Raw genomic sequence first — 22,667 nt, 5'->3', positions numbered from 1 at the left:
TCTAAGCAGCCCTTAATGAGAAATTCCTCACCTCTTTTTTTTTAGTAAAACAAGCTGCTATGCATACCAAGTCCGCTGCTTAGTTATGCCATCCATAAGACTGATGGGAATCAGCGATGCTTCAAATGTACTTGTTAATGGAGTCGGTTTGTGGTTTCACCTGGGGCTTAATGCAAACTGTCTGCTCGGAACAGGAAGCCTGTGGGGGCTGTAGGGCAGGGCAGAGGGGCGGGAGGGCAGAGGAAAAATCTTTTTGTTTGGCATTTTTAGCGTATCCGATTCTGTGTCTCCCAAGACGATATGGGAACTGAAAACGCAGCTGCGCTTTGGAAATCCGCACTCCTCCGTCTTCGGGGGGGGGGGTTTCCTCCTCCAACAACATTAATAGGAGGAAGGGGGTGCAACCTCCCCCACAAATTTGCACACTCCGCCATACAAAAATGCACCCTATTAGGGGAACAAAAATTGTCTGCAAAAATGTGTATGCAGGGAAACACTTGCACACAGAACCAGTGCATTTTATTATCTTAGTTATTTACTGCACCTATATCCCAGCCGCTTTCTACAATGACCTCAAGTACCTGGGACTCCCCACTCCTCCTCTAATTCCCACAACATCCCTGTGAGGTAGGTTTAGCTGAGAGCCCCAGTGGCTGGCTCAAGGTCACCAAACCAGCTTCATGGCCATGTCAGGATTTGAACCCAGGTCTTCCAGGTCTGAGTCAGACATTCTAACTACTGGGCTGCACTGGATCTTAGGAGAACTGAGCATGAAAATAATGACTTTTTTTTGGAGAGGGTCTTTAAAAAGAAAGAAAAAAGCAATCTGCTGTGGCAGGTGTGGAGTAGTGGTTAGAGCGTCGAACCTGGGAAACCATGGTTCCAATCCTCACTCGGTCACTGGGTGGGAATTTGGGGCCAGTCACTACCTCACAGGGTTGTTGAGGAGGGGGAGAATCAGATACACTGCCTTGAGATCTTTGGAGAAAAAGGTGAGCTATAAATGCAATTCAATTAAAAAGAGCGATCGCCTCCATATGTTTGAAGTGAACATTCCATCACATCACAGAAGACAAGCTAATGGGAAAGGAGTCCATGTGGTTAAGAGTGTCAGACTAGGACCTGGGAGAGACCAACTCTATGAGCCTATGAATTGGGAAATGTATGGGTGACCAAACAGGTGGGATCATATGCAGGGTACCAGAATACTTCTCCCCACCCTGGCTGGCTCCTGACTGTCTTCTACAGTAAGAGTTTAAAAAGCTTCCCATTCAGGTTGGACAAATATAGCCATCCCAGAGAAAGTATGGCTTTCTCAGACTCTTTGCTTGTTTCTGAGCTCCGCCTCCCACCACCAACCTCCACCCAAACCAATGGATTCTATCCGCCCAGAAGTAGAAATGTCAAAATGTAAGGGTGTCTGTTCTGCTTTGCACTCAATGCTCGATTGTGCTCCAAAGATCCTATCACTGCCTCTGGTTTGTAATATTTATATATTACATTTGGGACGTGGGTGGCTCTGTGGTCTAAACCACCGAACCCCTTGGGCTTGCCAATCAGAAAGTCAGCGGTTTGAATACCCGCGATGAGGTGAGCTCCCGTTGCTCTGTCCCAGTTCCTGCCAACTGAGCAGTTTGAAACCACGCCAGTGCAAGTAGATGAATAGGTATCGCTGTGGCGGGAAGGTAAACAGCATTTCTGTGAGCTCTGGCTTCTGTCACAGTGTTCCGTTGCGCCAGAAGCGGTTTAGTCCTGCTGGCCACATGATCTGGAAAGCTGTCTGTGGACAAACACCGGCTCCTCCCTCGGCCTGAAAGCGAGATGAGCGCCACAACCCCATAGTTGCCTTTGACTGGACTTAAGCGTCCAGGGGTCCTTTATCTTTTTGACCTACATTACATTTATACCACCACCCTAGGAGGTTCCCAGGTTGGTAATGACTACCTATGGCTCAAATATATCATGAGGACTAGAAACCCTGGGGGGGAAATGCACACGTAGATCCAGTGTGAACTGGAGACAGACGTATTCGATATCCCAGGTGACAACCTCAGCTTCTGTCTTCATGGGCTTGGAAATGCAGAGCCTAGCTTCCAGGTTTTCACGTCATGGGGATTTTGTGAAGGGTGTGCATTGGCAGCTGGTGCCCATTGAGACTGGCACCAACAGTAGGCAGAGCCAGAGACTGGCTGAGACAGAGCCAATGAGAGGCAGAACCAATTCATTCCAGGTTTGCCCCCATCCTCTGCCCTCTGCTGAGTTCTACAAAGGGCAGCTCTGGGACCGAAGCTGGCAGGGCCACTGCCTGGACTGGGTGGCAGACAAACCCAGACTGGATAAGGGCAGATTGAGATAGGCAGGGCACAGCCCCTTTTGCCCTAATGGGCCAGCCTCTGCTGTGTGCCTGAGGGGAACCAGAGGCAGCAAAAATAAGAAACTATGCACATCTTCCTTCAACCATGGCCACATTCACACTATGATTCCACTTTAGTCAGTCAGGACTGCTTCCTACAGAGAATCCTGGGTTCCAGGTGCTGAGAGTCATTAGGAGACCCCAGTTCTATTGTTCTTACAGCAGTTTAGCATAAGGTTGCCAGATGTCCCCGTTTTCCAGGGACAGTCCCCAGATTTACAAATCAGTCCCCATACAAAATCCATTGAAGTTGAAAAGCGTCCCCGGAATCATTGAAAAAAATCTGGTAACCTTAGTTTAACAACCGATCGTTCTGGGAACTGTAGGTCTGGGAGGGGAATTGTGGGATCTTCCTAATAACTCTGAGCATCCCTTTTTTAAAAACTACAACTCCCAGGATTCTTTGGGGGAAACCATGGCTGTTTATAGAGTACATGCTTGGTGTGGATGTGGCCAAGGGCACCCCCAAACTGGCAATTCTCCCACCAGCAGACACTGCATACGACTCTCCCACATCCTTCCCGATAAAATTAAAACACAAGCAGGTTCAGAGCAAAGGTAGGAGCAGGTAAAGCACAGCTCAAATTTGGGAGCAGGGGAAGAGCAAGGAGAGGAAAGTGGAATCGATTTTCTTCCGGACATACAAAAAAATATTCTTATAAAACTAGACACAGAAATGCAGCAAGTTGGACTGGAGTACAAAACTGGTTCAGAGCTGGAAAAGGAGACCCCTGTCCCCTAAACCCCACAGGAAAGGGGATTGGCATCATTCCATCCCCTGCCTCTCCGACCCCCATATCCATGGGGGAAGACCTATCCTGCGGGGTCTGTCACAGGATAGGACAGGCTTGGTGGCCTTCAGATGTTTTGGACTACAAGAGGTGGCTGCTGGGAGTTGCAATTTCATGGCCCTCGCTCGCCATTTCCTGGGTGTTGTTTGTGAACTCAGAGTCCTGCCCTTAGACAGAATCATAGAAGCGTAGTGCCGGAAGGGGGCGTGAGGGTCATCTAGCCCAACCCCCTGTAATGCACGAATCTTTCACCCAAATGTGGGCTCGGACCCACAACCCTGGGATTAAGAGTCCCATGCTTTACTGACTCTGCTATCAAGGTGATGACAGGCAAGACCCAGAGCAGCCTCCTCCAATCTCGTACCCTGCGGCTGTTCCTGGACTCCGAATTCCATCAGTTCCAGCGATGACTTGGTCCAACGGTCGGGGCTGATAGGAGTTGGGAGTCCCCAAAATCTGGAGGGTGCTAACTTGGGGAAGGCTGAGCCAGGGCTTCAGATCACCTTCCTTTTGTAACTCTGGCAGTTACAAAGGGGAGAGCTGAACCTTACACTCCTGGCCATCCTTCCCCAACCTCAATATGCCATCAGACTTGAGAGTGGTGAAGTGGTTAGAGTGTCGGACTAAGACCGGGGAGACCTGGGTTCAAGTTCCACTCAGCCATACAACAGAACCATCCCTTTCAAGGCAACCCTCTTCCCAAGCCTAGCAAACCCAGAATTGGACTTGATAATCAGATAATGCTGATTATCTGAATACAGTGGTACTTCGGGTTAAGAACTTAATTCATTCTGGAGGGCCGTTCTTAACCTGAGGTACCACTTTAGCTAATGGGGCCTCCTGCTGCTGCCGCGCCACGGCCGCACGATTTCTGTTCTCATCCTGAAGCAAAGTTCTTAACCTGAGGTACTATTTCTGGGTTAGCGGAGTCTGTAACCTGAAGCGTCTGTAACCCGAGGTACCACTTTATTTGGAGTTGTTATTTTAACCCTTGTACGACTGTACTCATCCTACGTGCTTGTTTCATAGTTTCGCTTTTCGTCCTTAGATTCCCATCTGTTGTTGCAGCTGCTCTCTCTGTTTTATACACATTATAAAATGAAATTTGTGGTCGTCTGCCCCAACGCCTCGGCTATGAAGCTTGCTGGGTGGCCTTGGGCCAGTTGCTCCCTCTTGGCCTAACCTACCTACCTCGCAGGGTCATTGTGAGGATTAAAGGATTAAATGAAGAGGAGGAGAACTGTGAATGCCTCCCTGAGCTTCTTGGACAAAAGGTGGGGCATAAATGCCACAATTCGAAGCAAACGCCCACCAGCCCTGGCTGTCAGGGAAGCCATCGCTGGTGCTGATGGGAGTCGGAGTCCTGCAGGGTTGGAGAAATTTGAACCCGGGTTCTGCCCGCCATCCCCACACCCTTAACCCGCAGTAAGAGCAAGACTCTTGGGGGCACAAGAGACATCCCGGAAACGGCAAGTGATGACTGTAATTGAAAGCATCCCTGGACATCTTCCAGGACTTCTGCGGGAAAATCCAGTTTGGGGGGAGGAGAAGAAGAAAAGATATACAAAGAGGCCATTGGGGAAACATGGAACTATAGGACTGTCCCATTGGGCAGAGGGATCTTGAATCCGCTTCTGAGCAGCACCAGGCAAAGGCACAGCCCCACCCCGATAGCCACCAGCACCCCTGCCAGGGCCTTCAGGAAGGAAGTCCGGCTGCGGGTGAAAGAGGGGGGCCCCATGATGCTCAGCAAGGCGGTGCTCACAGTCAGCGTGTACACGATGGAGACCCCCGTGTTGAGGGCCACGATCTTGCCGAACTTGGCAAAGGGGGCGATGATGCAGAAGAAGAGGGGGACGGTGGCCATGACGGTGGTGATGGCGCTGGAAACGATAGCTACGCCCACGTGGCTGACCGCCTCGATCGTCCTCCACTGGCGGCTGGAGTTGGGGTCCTGAAAGGAGGAAACACAAGGGGGGGGGGAGAAGTGTGTTACAAAAGAAGATAAAAGTGTCAACACTGAGCTGGGGCATCCCCTAAATCTAAAACAGCAGCAGACCAAAGCCAGATTTAAACTTGCCGTCAAATTGCAACAACAACAACAACAACAACAATTTATTATTTATACCCCACCCATCTGGCTGGGTTTCCCCAGTCACTCTGGGCAGCTTCCAATAGAATATTAAAAACATGATAAAACATCAAGTATTAAAAACTTCCCTAAACAGGGCAGCCTTCAGATGTCTTCTAAAAGTCAGATAGTTGTTTGTTTCATTGAAATCTGATGGGAGGATGTTCCACAGGGCAGCGCCACCACCGAGAAGGCCCTCTGCCTGCTTCCCTGTAACGTTGCTTCTCGCAGGGAGGGAACCACCAGAAGGCCCTCAGCGTTGGACCTCAGTGTCCGGGCTGAACAATGGGGGTGGAGATGCTCCTTCAGGTATACTGGGCCGAGGCCGTTTAGGGCTTTAAAGGTCAGCACCAACACTTTGAATTGTGCACGGAAACGTACTGAGAGCCAAAGGAGGTCTTTCAGGACCGGTGTTATGTGGTCTTGGCGGCCACTCCCAGTCACCAGTCTAGCTATTGCATTCTGGATTAGTTGTAGTTTCTGGGTCACCTTCAAAGGTAACCCCACGTAAAGCGCATTGCAGTAGTCCGAGCTAAACATCTGGATAGGTTTGTCCAAACGATAACGTTTTTTTAGAGCAGGTGTCTGCTTGTATCAAGGGGTAGGGAGTTCCCAAGTTTAAAACTCCATTTTCTTACAAATGTGGAACAGGCAGTGCTGTTCTTCTAGGAAGAAAAGAGATGCTGGAGCTCACCATGAACCTCTCCCTTGTTCTCTTAGAACGGCAATGTTGCCCACCTGAGCTGAGCTCTGGCTGGGGGGGAAAAGCCCTGGGAATAGGTATTACATGGCACCTGTAACAAGCCTGATCAAAGCAGTTGAGTGAGCACTTATGGGGTAAAAAGGTAAAAGTAAAGGACCCCTGTGTCAGAGCTGTGGGCTTCCTCTCTTCACAACAATCACCACAGAAGCCTCTTGACGTTTTTATAGTCTTTATTTACAATACAGTGGACGCTCGGGTTGTGAATGTGATCCATGCGGGAGGCCCCTTTCGCAACCAGCAGCATTCACAACCTGCAGTGCCTCATCTCCGCATGCGCGGGTTGTGATTTGGCACTTCTGCACATGCACAAAGCGCGATTTAGCACTTCTGCGCATGGGCGACCGCCAAAACTTGGAAGTTACCCGTTCCTGTACTTCTGGGTTTTGGCGGGTCCATAACCTGAAAAAATGCAACCTGAAGCATCCCTAACCGGAGGTATGACTGTATTTACAATGGGTCATTAGCCCATCGTTATCATCCATCAGAGTCACTCAGTTCAGATCTCTGCTGAGGCCTGCGTTTGCCCCTCCAGCAACTCATAACTCCAGCAACTCATAAAATGACAAAGTTTCCCGCTTGGCCTTTCCGCCCTCCTCTTCTCCACACATCTTGTGAGGACACTAGCAAACCTCTCCCCCAATTCTGAGCTTGAGCTTAACCCTTGCTGTTCCTGTGAACTTCCTGGCTCTCTAGCCCTTCCTGCCTCCTGCCTCCTCCTTTCGGCTTACTCCAACCGCTCTCTCCTCAGTATCTCCCTCCCCCTCAGGCATCTCGTCCACTTCTTCTGCTCCCAGGTTCCCACCTCCCTCCAGGAAACGTGAAACCACCGGTGCGTCCCTGACACCTTGGACAGTTAAGTCCAGTCAAAGGCGACTATGGGGTTGCGACATCTCGCTTTCAGACCGAGGGAGCGAGTATTTGTCCACAGACAGCTTTCTGGGTTATGTGGACACGGAACACCATGTCGGAAGCCAGAGTGCATGGAAACACTGTTTACCTTCCTGCCACAGCGGTACCTATTTTTCTACTTGCACTTTGACGTGCTTTCGAACTGCTAGATTGGCAGGAGCTGGAACAGAGAAACGGGAGCTCACTCCGTCGCGGGGATTCGAACTGCCGACCTTCTGATTGGCAAGCCCAAGAGGCTCAGTGGTTTAGACCACAGCACCACCCACGTCCTTATTATGGGGTAAGGTGATCTTGTTAGACCTAGAAGGTCGGAGGTTCGAATCCCCACAACGGGGTAAGCTCCCGTTGCTTGGTCCTTGGTCCTGCCAACCTAACAGTTTGAAAGCACGTCAAAGTGCAAGTAGATAAATAGGTACCGCTCTGGTGGGAAGGTAAACGGCGTTTCCGTTCGCTGTTCTGGTCTGCCAGAAGCGGCTTAGTCATGCTGGCCACATGACCCGGAAGCTGTACACTGGCTCCCTCGGCCAATAAAGCGAGATGAGCGCCGCAACCCCAGAGTTGGCCACAACTGGACCTAATGGTCAGGGGTCCCTTTACCTTATACTAATAGCCAAACCTTGAATTTGTCCCAGTAGTGAACCAGGACAAGAGGGTCTCACTCCTTCAGCATCTTGCACTAACTGCAGCTTCTGGTCCAAATGTGAGGGAAGCCCCACACAGAGCACGTTGGAGTACAGTGGTACCTCGGGTTCAGTACTTAATTCATTCCGGAGGTCTGTGCTTAACCTGAAACTGTTCTTAACCTGAAGCACCACTTTAGCTAATGGGGCCTCCTGCTGCCGCTGCACCGCCGGAGCACGATTTCTGTTCTTATCCTGAAGCAAAGTTCTAAACCTGAAGCACTATTTCTAGGTTAGCGGAGTGTGTAACCTGAAGCGTATGTAACCTGAAGCGTATGTAACCCGAGGTACCACTGTAATCTATAGTCTTGAGATTTGTGCCATTTGTTGTCATCAAATCAAGAAAAAATACTTATTTATTTATTTTTTAAAAGGACAGCTGTCCTACCTCCGCCAGGTGAAGCGGCAGGTTCTCTCCTGCCAGAAGGAAGCCTTCCACAAGATGGACGCAATAGTCCACAGAGGAGCCGACGAGGATGGAGAGGGAGATGGCCTCCACTGCGCCCATTTCCCAGCCGGACAAATACATGATGGTCACTACTAAGCATACGACCCCTGCAGGGAGGACACACACACACAGAGGTAATGAAATGAAAGTTTACTATGAACATTAGGAAGGTCTAGCTGGAGAGCTGCTGCCAGTCAGAGCAGACAATACTGGGTCAAATGGACAGATAGTCCAATCAGGCAGGTTCCCGCGTTCTCAGGAATCCAGGCAAGGAAGCTAAAGTTTCAAAATCACAACTAGGTACCTACCTAAAATGGTGAGCAGCACAGAAAGCAGGAGGAGCACGTGTGTGGTAAAGATTGCAACAGCAGCAACACAAATCACGAGGGAGAGGATGAGACCATACAGCGCACTCTGCACACCTGAAAAAAAAGGGGGGGGGAGATTTTATTTATTATGTTTAAAACATGCACACAAACTGTTTGTCCAAAGAGGTGCAGGGAGGGCTGTAGCTCAAGTGACAGAGCATCTGAATAATAATAATAGTAATAGTAATAATAATAATAATAATAATAATAATAATAATAATAATAATTTATTTATACCCCACCCATCTGGCTGGGTTTCCCCAGCCACTCTGGGCAGCTCCCAACAAAACAGTAAAATACAATAACCTATTAAACATTAAAAGCTTCCCTAAACAGGGCTGCCTTCAGATGTCTTCTAAAAGTTTGGTAGTTATTTTTCTCTTTGACATCTGGTGGGAGGGCGTTCCACAGGGTGGGTGCCACTACCGAGAAGGCCCTCTGCCTGGTTCCCTGTAACTTGGCTTCTCACAGCGAGGGAACCGCCAGAAGGCCCTCGGTGCTGGACCTCAGTGTCCGGGCAGAACAATGGAGGTGGAGACGCTCCTTCAGGTATACTGGACCGAGGCCATTTAGGGCTTTAAAGGTCAGCACCAACACTTTGAATTGTGCTTGGAAACGTACTGGGACATGCAAATCACTCTCAATTCACAGTGTCTGCAGCGAATGGATGCTCCCAATTTGCTGCCATTGACCCCATTCACAGCCATCCCTGGTTCTCCAAGTGGCTCCTTGAACAGAACACAGAGGCAAAAAAAAAAAAAAAAAAAAAAAAGCCACTTACCTATGATCTCCATGAAGATCTGTTTCCAGTGCTCACAGGTCTGGAAGCCCCGGCGTAGAGCTGAGCCTTCGGGGAACTGCTGGAGCTGCTCCTGGAGGAAAGTTTCCCACTTGAGATAGTCAGAGTAAGTTTGAAAGGACGACTTCCCTTTGTAGGTTGTCTGAGAGAGACAGAAAGAGGTTCCCATTTCAGTCCTCAGGGTCCGCCTTGTTAGACTCCAAACTGAGATCGATCCAGCAGAAATCAACATTTCAAATATACTGGACAACGTTTTTATAGAAGTCACTGTCCAATGATGCTGAGGATGCCCCACTGAGGTACATGCTGTGAGCCTGCAATATATTCTTTTTGGTCTGAAGTTGCATCAATTTTGCATCTGTGAACTCCTTCCTAATGGACGTTAGTTTCCTGTGGGGATCTATTTGGACATCTGAAGGGCTTAGATGTTTGGCTTAAGATGCATGCACTATTGGTGACTGTATCTGCAATGATGGTGGAGGGGTTTTCGTTACTCACATATTTTGTGCTATTCATATAGTCTTCCTTCCTTCCTTTTCTTTATTCAAGGCACCTGCTGACTATGTCTCCCTTACCCAATGAGGGCTAGAAACTTTACTTGTAGAACTCAAAAGATGAAGCGGTTGGGGATAACTTTCTTAGTGCCGAAAGTACTGATCTGATGTGTAGAGATCTTTCCTATTCGACCTAATTCAAGACGGTTCTGAAAGGTTCCTGATGTTTGGGTTATTTAGAGAGACTGGTTACAGCTGCCTTAAACTGATTCTCTTATCTCTTCTGTCAAAGACATGCTAACTATAAAAGTAAGGCCAGAAGGAGCCTAGGTTTCACTTTCTCTTTCTATCTCTCTTCCTTCTGATGTGGTGTTCTGTACATAGCATACTTAGTGTTAAGGTTTAGACTTATTATAAGTTATTGTAAGTTTAAGCCTGCTGCAACTGGATTTCTTATGGACAGATTCAATCCTGAATGTATTGGATTTGTGACCATTATGCTCATTTGCCTTCTGTAGCAGTAAAGCTCTGCTGAATGAAATACAATTGCCTCTGGTCTATTTTGGGGGAATCCTGCAATGTGTTTTTACTTGGCTAACTATACATTGGAATTCTCCTCTGGCTTGATATTGAGTAGAATTTCAATGACAATAACACACACAAAGGAGTACACAAAAGAACAGAAGGTTGTCATCAGTGCTTGTCTTGCTCAGAGCAGACCCAACTGAAGTTCACAGACAGGGTGAATTCAGGTCCATTTATTTCAAGGATTCTACTCTGAGTATATAGCTCAGCTGGCTCAAAATCCAAAGCAGCTGCAATGGGGTGACAGAATTCGGGTGGGGAGTCCTCACCGACTCGAAGGCCATGGAGATCCATAGGACTTTGCCTTCCTTCACCCCCACCGCCCCGTGGGAGAGCTGTCCAGGAAGGAGGTTTGGCTCGGGAAGATTCTTGCATTCTGGGTGCAGCATCTGAAGGACAGTGGAGATACTGTATCCTAGAAAGACAGGGGGGTAGATAGATGCACGGTTCCTTTTTGTGCAACCCAGAATACATAACCATCATGGTAAGGCTAAAATCCATTAACTTGAGCTCTGAGTCAATGTATAAACAAAAACCCGGCTGTATAGACAAGTGCTCAGAGCCCTCTCCTTTATCAGTTTGTGATGGCAAGGACGGCCTTGACTGTACCAGTAGAACAGGGAAGACACGTCTGTGCCTTATCTTACATCCTGACCACAAAGACGCACAGACCTAGTCTGGGAACAGCGCCAGAGGGTGTTCTTGGAGATGGTGACCTCTTGCTCCAAGATAAGAGTAGGAACAGGAATATCCTTTTATGGTCAGAAGCATAGGAAGGAATACCTTTTTATGGTTAAGAGTGCTGGAGCAGGAACATCTGTGATGTCAACCTGCGTGTACAAGCTGACGTGGCTGGATTCCTGGGGAAGGGGGAGAGGGTGCCTGGAGGATATATATACTGCATGAAATTTCTCATTTCTTTGGACTTGCTGTGGACTGACCACGCAAGTGCCTTTCTGCTGTTCTGGAGAGCAGAAATAAAGAACTCTTTCTCTGAACCAACCCTCGGTGTCACTTGACTTCCTTCCTCCCGTCCGGGAGCAACGCAGAGCCCACCAATCGGTAAAGTCTAATAAGGCTACACTAACCCTGTTTGGCTGTGTTCTAACATGAACACTGGAGGCAGTAAATACCAGTTCCTGGAAAACTGCAGGAGTGGAGAGTTGCTCTTGTGTTCGAATCCTGCTTGTGGGTTTCCCACAGGCATCTGGTTGGCCACTGTGAGAACAGGATGCCGGGACTAGATGGGTCATTGGCCTGATCCAGAAGGCTTTTCTTTCTTTCTTTTTATAATTTTTAACTAAATTTTCTGTTTTACAATTTAGAATACTCATTTAAACATCCTTAAAATATCAATGACTTCCCTTCTTCCCTTTCCATGGTTCATTTTGCATAGCATTAATTCCCGCATATTTTACATAAACTAAACCATTCAGTATTCCATTATTAAATCCATCAAAACTTATTTGCACTGTTGAATTTATCTTAATGCTGCCAGCGTTTTCAGCCGTACACAATTTCCCCCTATATATTCAATAAACATTTTCCAATCTTCTCTAAACGTATGTTCTTCTTGTTCTCTTATTCTATATGTTAAGTCTGCAAGCTGCATGTATTCCATCAGCTTAAGTTGCCATTCTTCTTGGGACCTCATTCGTTTTCCATTTTTAGGCTAACAAAACATGGGCCGCAGTAGTGGCATACATAAATAACCTTTTCTGACACCTGGGAATTTCAGTCTGAATTATTCCCAACAGAAAGGACTCTGTTTTTTTTTTTTTTACAAAAGTACCTTTAAACATCTTTTTTCAATTCATTATGGATTATTTCCCAAGACTCTTTTACCCTTTTACAGGTCCACCACATATGAAATAACGTTCCCTTAACCTCATTGCATCCAGCAGGCTGTTCTTAGGTTCTTATCTTACCTTCTCCTGAACTCCAGCTTGAGACTGTGACTAAATGAGTATTGTCTTGGCTTAAAAGTTCTTCTTCACACAAAGGATATTTAAACTATGGAACTCCCTGCCACCAGAGGCGGTGATAGCCACCGACTTGGAAAGCTCTGGAAGAGGAATGTAAAAATTCATGGCGGAGAGGGCTTTTGAAGGCCATGAGCCACGAGGGCTGATGGAGGCAGCTATGCTTCTGAGTGCCAGCTGCGGTTATCATAGGAGAATCTTGGCATTCAGGTCTTTCCATCAATGACATCTGGGTGGGCAATGTGAGGACAGGATGCCAGACTAGATGGGCCCCCTTCGGCCTGATCCATGTATATATAACCCACATCGCGGCCATCAGAATAGGATCCACTATTTGACCATTCATTCCAAACCCTAAAATGTATTTTATATAATGGACTTTTTATTTCTATTCTTTGTGTATCGTATTGTTGTTTTATTGCTATGGCTGATGGCTGGTGCAAAGAAAGATTCATTCATTCATTCATAACCCACATTGTGCGTATCACACAACTTGGTTGGATTCGCGGAGTGTTTCCGCTTACGAAAAACTACGAATCTGATGGTGCATAGTAAGTGGCGATTGTGCTGTCAAAGTGCACAGGGAGTTGGAAATACTCCGAGATGCCTGGTTTGTGGCATGTTAGCAAGGCGTTACTCAGAACTGTGCATGCACTGAGCATTATAAATATCTATCTATCTATCTATCTATCTAGGAATAAACATTTGGAAATAAAAATGATACGTATGTGTTAGGTTTCAAAGGGGTTGCTCGAGAGCAAGCAGGCAAATGCCTCCCTGCTCGGCTGTGAAGCCTTGCTTTTGATGCCAAAATAAACTTGATCTGTCCAGAGCGCCACTCTCCCGTGGCTGGCTCATTCACTGGCAGAATCTGTGAGTGGGCGGTCCTTAAACCTTCCCCAGCAGAGTAGATTCTTGACGCCCAGTCTGCGCCTCCCCTCTTGGCACGGAAGGAGGAGCTGCTTCCCACGATCTTTGGGGGCTCTCTGTAATCCGTCCGGCTTTTCCCCTCTCCCCCCTGAGCCGATGGCTGTTCCCTGACAGTATGCATTATTATTTCCTTTGAAATTCACCGATTTTACAATGGATGTCACAAGCAATTGGGCAAACAATCATGGAATCGTAGAATTGGAAGGGACCACAAGGGTATAAATTTAGTCCAACCCCCTGAAATGCATGAATCTTTTTGCTCAAGGTGGGGCTCGAACCCACAACCCCGAGTTTAAGAGTCTCCTGCTCTACCGACTGAGCTATCCTCACTTGAGACTACTGAGAAGGACAGAAGCAGAGGCAAGGTAGCTGGACCCTGGACCCCAGTAGTTTCCACTGGCTCCCTCCCCTTTCCTGTCGGTCCTACATGCGTCTGTGATAACAAAGACCCCCCCTACTCCAAATGATGGGCCACAACACTGGAAGAGGAGGTGACATACCTGAGGGCAGGCACTGGGCTCCTCCCGGCTTGACCAGCTCCACGTTGCCGGCAATAGCTTTGCAGATCCTGCACAGGTTGCCAATCTCTTTGAAGAGGTCGAAGCCGTCATCATAGATGACGCTGCCCTTTCACAAGGAGACACAAACAGAAAGAGACAAACACATGAGGCAACGGGATCAAGTCGGGAAAACAGAGACATTGCTGGAAAGGGCACCCCGGCCGGGCGTGTCATCCATACTGACCCTCAGCCCTGTACAGTACCTGCAGTGCAGGAAGTGGTACGATGGCAGCATCCCATGCAAAATGGCTGGTGAGCTCAGGGGTAGAGAATCTGGGGTTTTTTGTAGTGTTTTTTGACAAAGTAATAACCATAAATAAATAATGAAGGAATGGGTTTCCCAAACCCAAAACTAACTGTGCAGGCAGTTTGAAACTGCACCAAAATCCCTATTTTTCCTTAGCTAAAATCCATTAACTTGAGCTCTGAGTCAATGTATAAACAAAAACCCGGCTGTATAAACATGTGCTCAGAGCCCTCTCCTTTATCAGTTTGTGACGGCAGGAATGGCCCTGACTGCACCAGTAGAACAGAGAAAACACATCTGTGCCTTATCTTATGTGCTGACCACAAAAGATGCATAGACCTAAGTCCGGAACAACGCCAAAGCGTGTTCTCGGAGATGACGACCTCTTCCTCCAAGATAAGAGTAGGAAGAGGAAGATCCTTTTATGGTCAGAAGTACAGGAAGGAATTCCCTTTTATGGTTAAGAATACCAGAGCAAGAACATATGTGATGTCAACCTGCGTACATAGGCTGACGTGGTTGGATTTATATGGGAAGGAGGGAGAGGGTGCCTGGAGGATATATATACTGCATGAAACTTGTCATTTATTTGCACTTGCTGTGGACTTAATCACGCAAGTGCCTTCTGCTATCCAGAGAGCAGAATAAACTCTTTCTTTGAATCAACCTCGGTGTCATTTGACTTCCTTCCTCCTGTCCCGGAGCAACGCATCCCCAATCGGTGAACTCCAATAAGGCTACAATAAGAATCAAAATGTGCACCCCACCATCAAGACCATTCCATTGGAACTATCCAACCTCCCAAAATTTCAACCATTTCTTGCGATGGTTTGACCCCCTTCTTCAAACACCCTCAAAATCATTCCTCCTGCATATTCCCCATCTTACCTTAATGGCACATGTTAATTTATCATTCATAGCTATATCTCCCACCTCTTTATACGATCCTTCCATTTTATATTCTGCTTGCCCCTTCCACTTCCTGGCTATCATAATTCGTGCAGCCGTCAATAAATTTGCGAGCAAGTCCTTCCTAGCCTGCGAATCTTCCATCCCATCGTAAATTGATAATAATGCTACCCTCTGGACTTCTGGTCAGTTTTAACCCAGTGATTTCTGTTAGGTCCTTAAAAACCCTTTGCCGCCGCCCCCCAAATTTGTACTTATTTACACCCCCACCACATGTGAACGTAATTCCCTGTTTCCCAGCACCCCCTCCAACATAACACCGAATATTCCTTGTTTATTTGACTGGAGTTAAATACCACCTCCAATAATTTTCTTTTATTCTTATAAACATTTTCAGCGTATGCTTCTCCCGTATTTCCCCTCAGCTTTGATCTGTTTGCTCTGTTGTCTCCTTTTCCCACATCTCTTTTAACTGATCTTCTTGATCATCCGTTTCTAGTATTATTGTTAGGTACTGAGTTGAATAGGATCCAAAATGCAGCAGTCTGATTGGTCCTAGAACAATAGGATCCAAAATGCAGCAGTCTGATTGGTCCTAGAACAAGAGGATCCAAAATGCAGCAGTCTGATTGGTCCTAGAACAATAGGATTCAGAATGCAGCAGTCTGATTGGTCCTAGAACAATGCAGCAGTAGCCACCCAATCCAGCTCCAGATGGAAGTGAATCCACAACCTGATTGGCCTACAGGAGAATCCCGGAATTAGCCAATCACGTGCAGCCCATTGTGTAAATAATGTATATAAAGCAGATGCTTTGGGGAAACTTTCATTCCTCCTCACCACTATGAGCTGAATAAAGAGCATGAAATCCACTCTAGACTCTGAGTATATTTCAATTATTTTAGAAATTTCACTGGTTTCCCCTTTTATAACGGTATTTTCTTCTTTAAGAGTATCTGTTTTGCATGCAGAAGTTCCCAGTTTCCATCCCCTGTGGCTCCAGGCAGCTTCAGATGCTCTGCAGGCATATTGGACTGCGATTCCCACCATCCCTCGCTGCCCTGGTTCGTCTTCTTCTCCGCATTTGCAACCCACTTGTTCTAGCCTGGTCCCTTGTTGCAGCAGAGAACTAATCTGGGGAGAGCAGAGAGGCTCTTGCATCCCTCCAAACCCTTCCACCCCGAGCAAGAAGGCAGGTGTACCATGTCTCCGATGACGTGGTTGTCCATGCGCCGGGAGCGGTTCACCCCTAGGATCCCAAACACCACAAAGACCATGGCTCCCGTGTCCACTAGGGGGCGCACCGCCGGTTTCCCACAGCTAGCGTTCCCGCAAGGGTTGAATCCAGAAGTGACGGACAACTTGATTTTAGGGGAGGCTGGAGGAGAAGATGTACAGGAGAAAGGCGGCGATTAGGATCTTGTTGAGGATCATTTGCTTTGTTTAAACTTAAGAACTTATGAAGAGCCTGGTAGCTGGGCCAGACCAAAGACCTATCACCATCATAATAATTTGTTATTTATGCCCTGCCCATCTGGCTGGGTTTCCCCAGCCACTCTGGGCAGCTCCCAACAGAATATTAAAAGCATGATAAAATATCAAACATTAAAAACTTCCCTAAACAGGGCTGCTTTCAGGTGTCTTCTAAAAGTCAGATAGTTGTTTATTTCCTTGACATCTGATGGGAGGGCATTCCACAGGGCGGGCACCACAACCGGGAAGGCCCTCCGCCTGGTTCCCTGTAACTTCTCACAGTGAGGGAACCGCCAGAAGGCCTTCAGAGCTGGACCTCAGGGTTCAGGCTGAACGATGGGGGTGGAGACACTCCTTCAGGTATACTGGGCCAAGGCTGTTTAGGGCTTTAAAGGTCAGCACCAACACTTTGAATTGTGCTCGGAAACATACTGGGAGCCAATGTAGGTCTTTCAGGACCGGTGTTATGTGGTCTCGGCAGCCACTCCCAGTCAGCAGTCTAGCTGCCGCATTCGGGATTAGTTGCAATTTCTGGGTCACCTTCAAAGGTAGCCTCCCGTAGCCTGTTCTCACAGTGGCCAACCAGATGCCTGTTTGCAGGATCCAAGCACAAGACCGCCCCCCCTGCAGTTTCCAGCAACTAACAGAGTGGTACCTTGGTTTACGAACTTAATCTGTTCCGGAAGTCCGTTCTTAAACCAAAGCGTTCTTAAACCAAAACGTGCTTTCCCATAGCAGCGGGGGAGTCAATTTACAAATGGAACACACTCAGCAGGAAGTGAAACATATTCTGCTTCCAAGGCAAAGTTCACAAACCAAAACACCTACTTCTGGGTTTGCAGCGTTCTTAATCCAAGCTGTTCATAAACTAAGCTCAGGTAGGGAGCTGTGTTGGTCTGACACAGTAAAAAATAATAAAAATAAAAATTGTCCAGTAGCACCTTATAGACCGGGGGTCAGCAAGGTTTACCTCACATGGGCTGGTTCACTCCAGCGGAGATCCCTTCATGGGCCGGATTGCACGCTCACAGCCACAATTTCTGGCTTCTGTGTCTGCACAGATGGAATTTTCAGTACTGTGGAAGCAAGTCCCCGCACTGCACTGCACCGGTTTAGCAAAGCGCGTGGGGACTCACCAAGCAGTTAGCTTGGTTCAGGGGCTGGTTAAATGACCCCTGTGGGCCGCTTGTGGCAATTGGGCCTTAGGTTGCCTACCCCTAAGACCAACTAAGTTTGTTCTGGTGAAAAGCAGAGACATCACCTTGCCAACAAAGGTCCGTATAGTTAAAGCTATGGTTTTCCCAGTAGTGATGTATGGAAGTGAGAGCTGGACCATAAAGAAGGCTGATCGCCGAAGAATTGATGCTTTTGAATTATGGCGCTGGAGGAGACTCTTGAGAGTCTCATGGACTGCAACAAGATCAAACCTATCCATTCTGAAGGAAGTCAGCCCTGAGTGCTCACGGGAAGGACAGATCCTGAAGCTGAGGCTCCAATACTTTGGCCACCTCATGAGAAGAGAAGACTCCCTGGAAAAGACCCTGATGTTGGGAAAGATGGAGGGCCCAAGGAGAAGGGGATGACAGAGGACGAGATGGCTGGACAGTGTTCTTGAAGCTACCAGCATGAGTTTGACGAAACTGCGGGAGGCAGTGGAAGACAGGAGTGCCTGGCGTGTTCTGGTCCATGGGGTCACGAAGAGTTGGACACGACTAAACGACTAAACAACAACAACAAGCTTTCGTATGCAGAATCTGAAGACGTGTGCATGCACATCTGAAGAAGTGTGCATGCACACGAAAGCTTATACCAGAACAAACTTACTTGGTCTATAAGGTGCTAATAAACTAAGCTGTTCTTAAACCAAGGTACCACTGTATTCAGAAGCATTTCCTGCCTCTGACAGTGGACAGCCATCACGATTCGAAGCCAATGACAGCTTCACTGCAAGGGCTATTTGTCCTGAGTCGAATGAAAACAAACGCTTTATCTGTCTCTCTTTCCAGGATGCAGTTTCTCCACCATCCGAATGCTGCACAACAGAGATAAGTAGAACTGGTGGTGGTGGAAATCTCAGGCTCCATCCTGGCAGGTGAGTTGCTACTGCCAGGGGTTCTCTCACAGAGGGTAGCCAGCGGAAAGCCCCTCAATATGCAGAAGCAGGGTTTTGCTGGGTGCAACGTTTTGAGGCTCCCCTGAGGGGCCTGATCCTCAGCTCCCTCACTTGCAACAGCATGGATCTGATGCAGCAAAAAAAGGAAACAAAATATGCCTTCCAACTTCTTCCTGAGGTAGGAGTCAGCAAGACTTTGGATGTGCCAGTGAATCTGATACTCCACCAATCCCTTGTTAGGTTTGCCCTGGAAGCAAGTGAATCTTCGAGGCCCATTTAAAAAACATCCAGAGCAGCAGCGACATGAAGCAGATCCCACGGGAGGGAATTCCACCGGCATGGGGGCCACCCCCAAAAAGGCCAGTCTGGTATCTATCAGTCTGACGCTTTTGCAAAACATGATGGGAGGAAAAGGGCACAGCTCCCGGGACCAATCTGAAGGTCTACACAGGTTTACAGGAACATAGGTGTTCCTTCGGCTAACCAAGTCCCAAACCACTTAGCGCTTTCAAAAGGTCAGGAGCAACACTTTGAAATGTGGCCTTTGCAACCGTGAGATTGGGCTTCAGAAAAATAACCAGGCTATTTCTGGTGAGGTCTTCAAAAAAGAAAGAGAGTTAGTTCTGTTTCATTTCTTAGTCAATCCAATGTGGCTTGGCACATTTTTTATTTATGATTTTCAGTTTTATAGATTTCAATAATTTCCCAATCATTTTAACATTTCAGAACTTGACTTCCTTCCCCCTCTTTCTGCAGTTCCTTAAATTTATTTTTAATATTTTCCGCCTATGCAAATTAACTTAATTTACTCATTTATCCACCTGCTTTATATACTCTTATGAAACTGCAGGTTATTATGATCTAACGTGGCTCGACTCTGGCAACAAATTGAGGCTGTGTGAATTGCACAAAGGTGATTTAAGGCATTTGCTGTATTGCCCTTGATGGATCATGGTCCTGCTACTCCTTGCCTGCTCAGGATGGGAAGCAGGAGTCAGGAAAGAGGGAGGGGGAGGTTTTGCAGCTGGTTGATAAGCCAGAGCTGTGACCAAGAAACATGCTGATGCTTTGAGGGAACTGATGCTACCAGTGTAGATGGCATTAAAATAGGATTAAGTAAATCTATAGGAGGAGGAGACCATTTTACACATCACTTGGGAAGACAGACGAACTACTGGAATTGGAAGAAGCAAAGATCCCCAGTGTCAAAGCGATGATTCTTCAACATCAACTTTGTTGGACTGGTCATGTTGTGCTGGTGCCTGATTATCATCTTCCAAAGCAATTACTCTGTTCCGAACTAAAAATGGAAAGTGTAATGCTGGTGCTCAACAAAAGAGGTTTAAAGACTCTCTCAAGGCAAATCTAAAATGTAGTATAAACACCGACAACTGGGAAACACTTGCCTGTGAGCGCTCTAATTGGAGAACAGCCTTTACCCAAAGTGTCATGGACTTTGAAGACACCCGAACTCAGGACGCAAAGGAGAAACGTGCTAAGAGGAAGGCACGCTTGGCAAATCCTCACCATGATCAACTCCCACCCAGAAACCTATGTCCCCACTGTGGAAGGTCATGTGGATCCAGAATTGGCCTCCACAGTCACTTACCGACTCACTGTTAAGACCGTGTTTAGGGAAGACAATCTTAATCGGCTACGAGGGATTGCCAAAGAAGGATGAAGAAGAAGCTCTGCCTCCAGGGTCAGAGGGGAGAGGCTTGCAGCTTTCCCACAGACATCTGAGAAGATGCTAGACTAGATGACCCACTGACCTGCTCCAATGGGGCTTTTTCTGACGTTCTTATTGAAGCCACACAAATCCCACTTCATCTCACCTTTCTCGCTCGGCACGTACAAGAAGCCTTTGTTTGGTCCATCGGGGCTCGAGCTAAGGAGGCAGCCGGGTGGAGCCATGCAGACTCGGCCGTGGTAAGGGGGCTTGTGGGACTGGGCAAAGTAGAGCTTCCTAGAAGGAAAGGGGAGAGTAATGAAGCTGGACAATCAATACGAGCACTACAGAACATCACGCTCATCCCTTGAGGCTTCAGGGACGTGCCAGAACAGTTTCAATGTCTGGATCTCTTCCTCCATCCCAGAGTTGACCCAGATTTTGCAGCTTTGACAGCAGAGACCAACAGGTAAATTGTCTGCCGATAGGGCAACAAAGGACGGTGAATGTCCTGGCTTGTCAATATTATGCCATTTTTCTATAGGATTCTATGGGATTATACAGTGGTACCCTGGTTCTCAAATACCTTGGAACTCAAACAACTTGGAACCCAAACACTGCAAACCTGGAAGTAAGTGTTCCGGTTTGCGAACTTTTTTCAGAAGCCAAACGTGCTCCGTTTTGAATGTTACGCTTCCGATTTGAGTGGCACACTTCCGTTTTGAGTGTTACGCTGAGGTCTGTCTGTTTTTGTTTCTGCGGCTTTTTTGTTTTGTCTTTTGACTGTGTGGAACCCAGTTCGGCTACTGATTGATTGATTGATTGTGTGACTGCAGTACATTGTTTATTGCTTTTATTTTACAGATCAATAGTCTCGTTAGGTAGCAAAATTCATGTTTTAGGGGTTATTTTAAAAAGTATGGAATGGATTAATCCATTTTGCATTACTTTCTATGGGAAAGCACGCCTTGGTTTTGCAAAAGACTTCCGGAACGGATTAAGTTTGAGAACCAAGATACCACTGTATAGGGATTTTCTATGGGATTATATAGACTGTACCTTCAGGGTCCAGGGCAAGGTACCACTTAAAAAAAAAATGCATGCACACACCCAATTGATATTGATCTATTACTACTTCTATTATTACTTTTACTAGTAATATATATTTATTGCCTGCCATTCACCCTAAGGTCCCAGGGCAGGTTACAGTGGAATATGTAATCATGGAATCATGATCTTATCGTTCGTGGCATTGTTTTTCTCTTTCTGGAATAGCCATTTATCCACACTGCATTGGTTAATTTTTTTAAGTTATGGACCATATGATGCCAAACAGGGAAGCCACAGTTAGCTTCTGTATCTCTCAAACATTTGCACCATTATATGTAATAAAATGAAATGAATAAAATCAGGATGGGGGGGGTGGGGAGAGTGAAATGTCACTACTCCAGCACCCGATAATAAAAATAATAAACCTTTGCCCAGGGACTGTGAACAAAACAACCCAAATTATGTCTAATTTTAATTCAGTTGCACTGTCTTTCTTTATTTCTGTGTGCATGTGCTTTCTTAAATTAAAGAAACAAACAATTAAGAGGAACTTCCAATCACAAAAATAAGGTGGAGCCTAAAAACATACACTGCAGATGTAAAGAAGGACACCTTCAGCACCTGCCAGAAGTTGTGAATTGAAAGCACCTTCTGCACCTCTGTGGGGAGAGAGTTCTGCAGCTTCGGGGCCACCACAGAGAAGACTCTCTTCCAGGAATGGCCAAGAGAGCCCCCTCTGTCAATCTCAGCACCCAAGAAGGTTGGTGGGGAAGAAGGCAATCTTCCATGTATATCAAGCCTGAGACATTTAAGGCTTTATGCTCCTTGAACTGGGCCTGGAAATGAACTGCCAGTGCAGCTGCTTTAAAACAGGGGTTATATGAGGCATAAATGGGACCCCAGCCAAGAATGCGGCTGCTGTAAAGTACAGGTAAAGGGACCCCTGATCATTAGGTCCAGTCATGGCCGACCCTGGGGTTGCGGCGCTCATCTCGTTTCATTGGCCGAGGGAGCCGGCGTACAGCTTCCAGGTCATGTGACCAGCATGACTAAGCCGCTTCGAACCAGAGCAGCTCACGGAAACACCGTTTACCTTCCCACAGGAGCGGTACCTATTTATCTACTTGCACTTTGATGTGCTTTTGGCTGCTGTAGCTGTTGTTAAAGTTGCAAATCAGCGAAGCATGGGATGGAGCGATGGAGAAATTTCTGGAACAACAATGGGATATCAGCTCCGCCCAAGGCATGATGGAGAACAGCAACAACCAGGAAAAGATAGATATAACACTTTACAAGGACAGGAAGAAACTCAGCGGACAGAATAATTGTCACACACAGGAAGAACAAGGATAT

At 47.1% G+C, this 22,667-nt stretch overlaps 1 protein-coding gene across 5 annotated transcripts in view; it reads right to left on the bottom strand.

Moving 5' to 3' along the window:
* Positions 1-4,662: 4,662 nt before the first annotated feature.
* The window catches only part of DISP3 (dispatched RND transporter family member 3), an 84,858-nt gene continuing 66,853 nt past the window's right edge, over positions 4,663-22,667 (bottom strand). For all 5 annotated transcript variants that reach the window (XM_081017929.1, XM_081017930.1, XM_081017928.1 and 2 more), the window contains exons 14-21: positions 20,431-20,561; positions 16,212-16,387; positions 13,794-13,920; positions 10,651-10,796; positions 9,285-9,444; positions 8,444-8,557; positions 8,076-8,242; positions 4,663-5,158 (exon numbers count right to left, since the gene is read on the bottom strand). In XM_081017929.1, the coding sequence (XP_080874055.1) occupies positions 4,796-5,158; positions 8,076-8,242; positions 8,444-8,557; positions 9,285-9,444; positions 10,651-10,796; positions 13,794-13,920; positions 16,212-16,387; positions 20,431-20,561 (1,384 nt within the window). In that variant the 3' untranslated portion in view covers positions 4,663-4,795. The remainder of the gene's footprint in view (positions 5,159-8,075; positions 8,243-8,443; positions 8,558-9,284; positions 9,445-10,650; positions 10,797-13,793; positions 13,921-16,211; positions 16,388-20,430; positions 20,562-22,667) is intronic.

This window comes from Podarcis pityusensis, assembly GCF_964106645.2.
Source record: "Podarcis pityusensis genome assembly, chromosome: 8".
Lineage (NCBI taxonomy): Eukaryota > Metazoa > Chordata > Lepidosauria > Squamata > Lacertidae > Podarcis > Podarcis pityusensis.
This window is presented reverse-complemented; position numbering and strand designations above follow the sequence as displayed.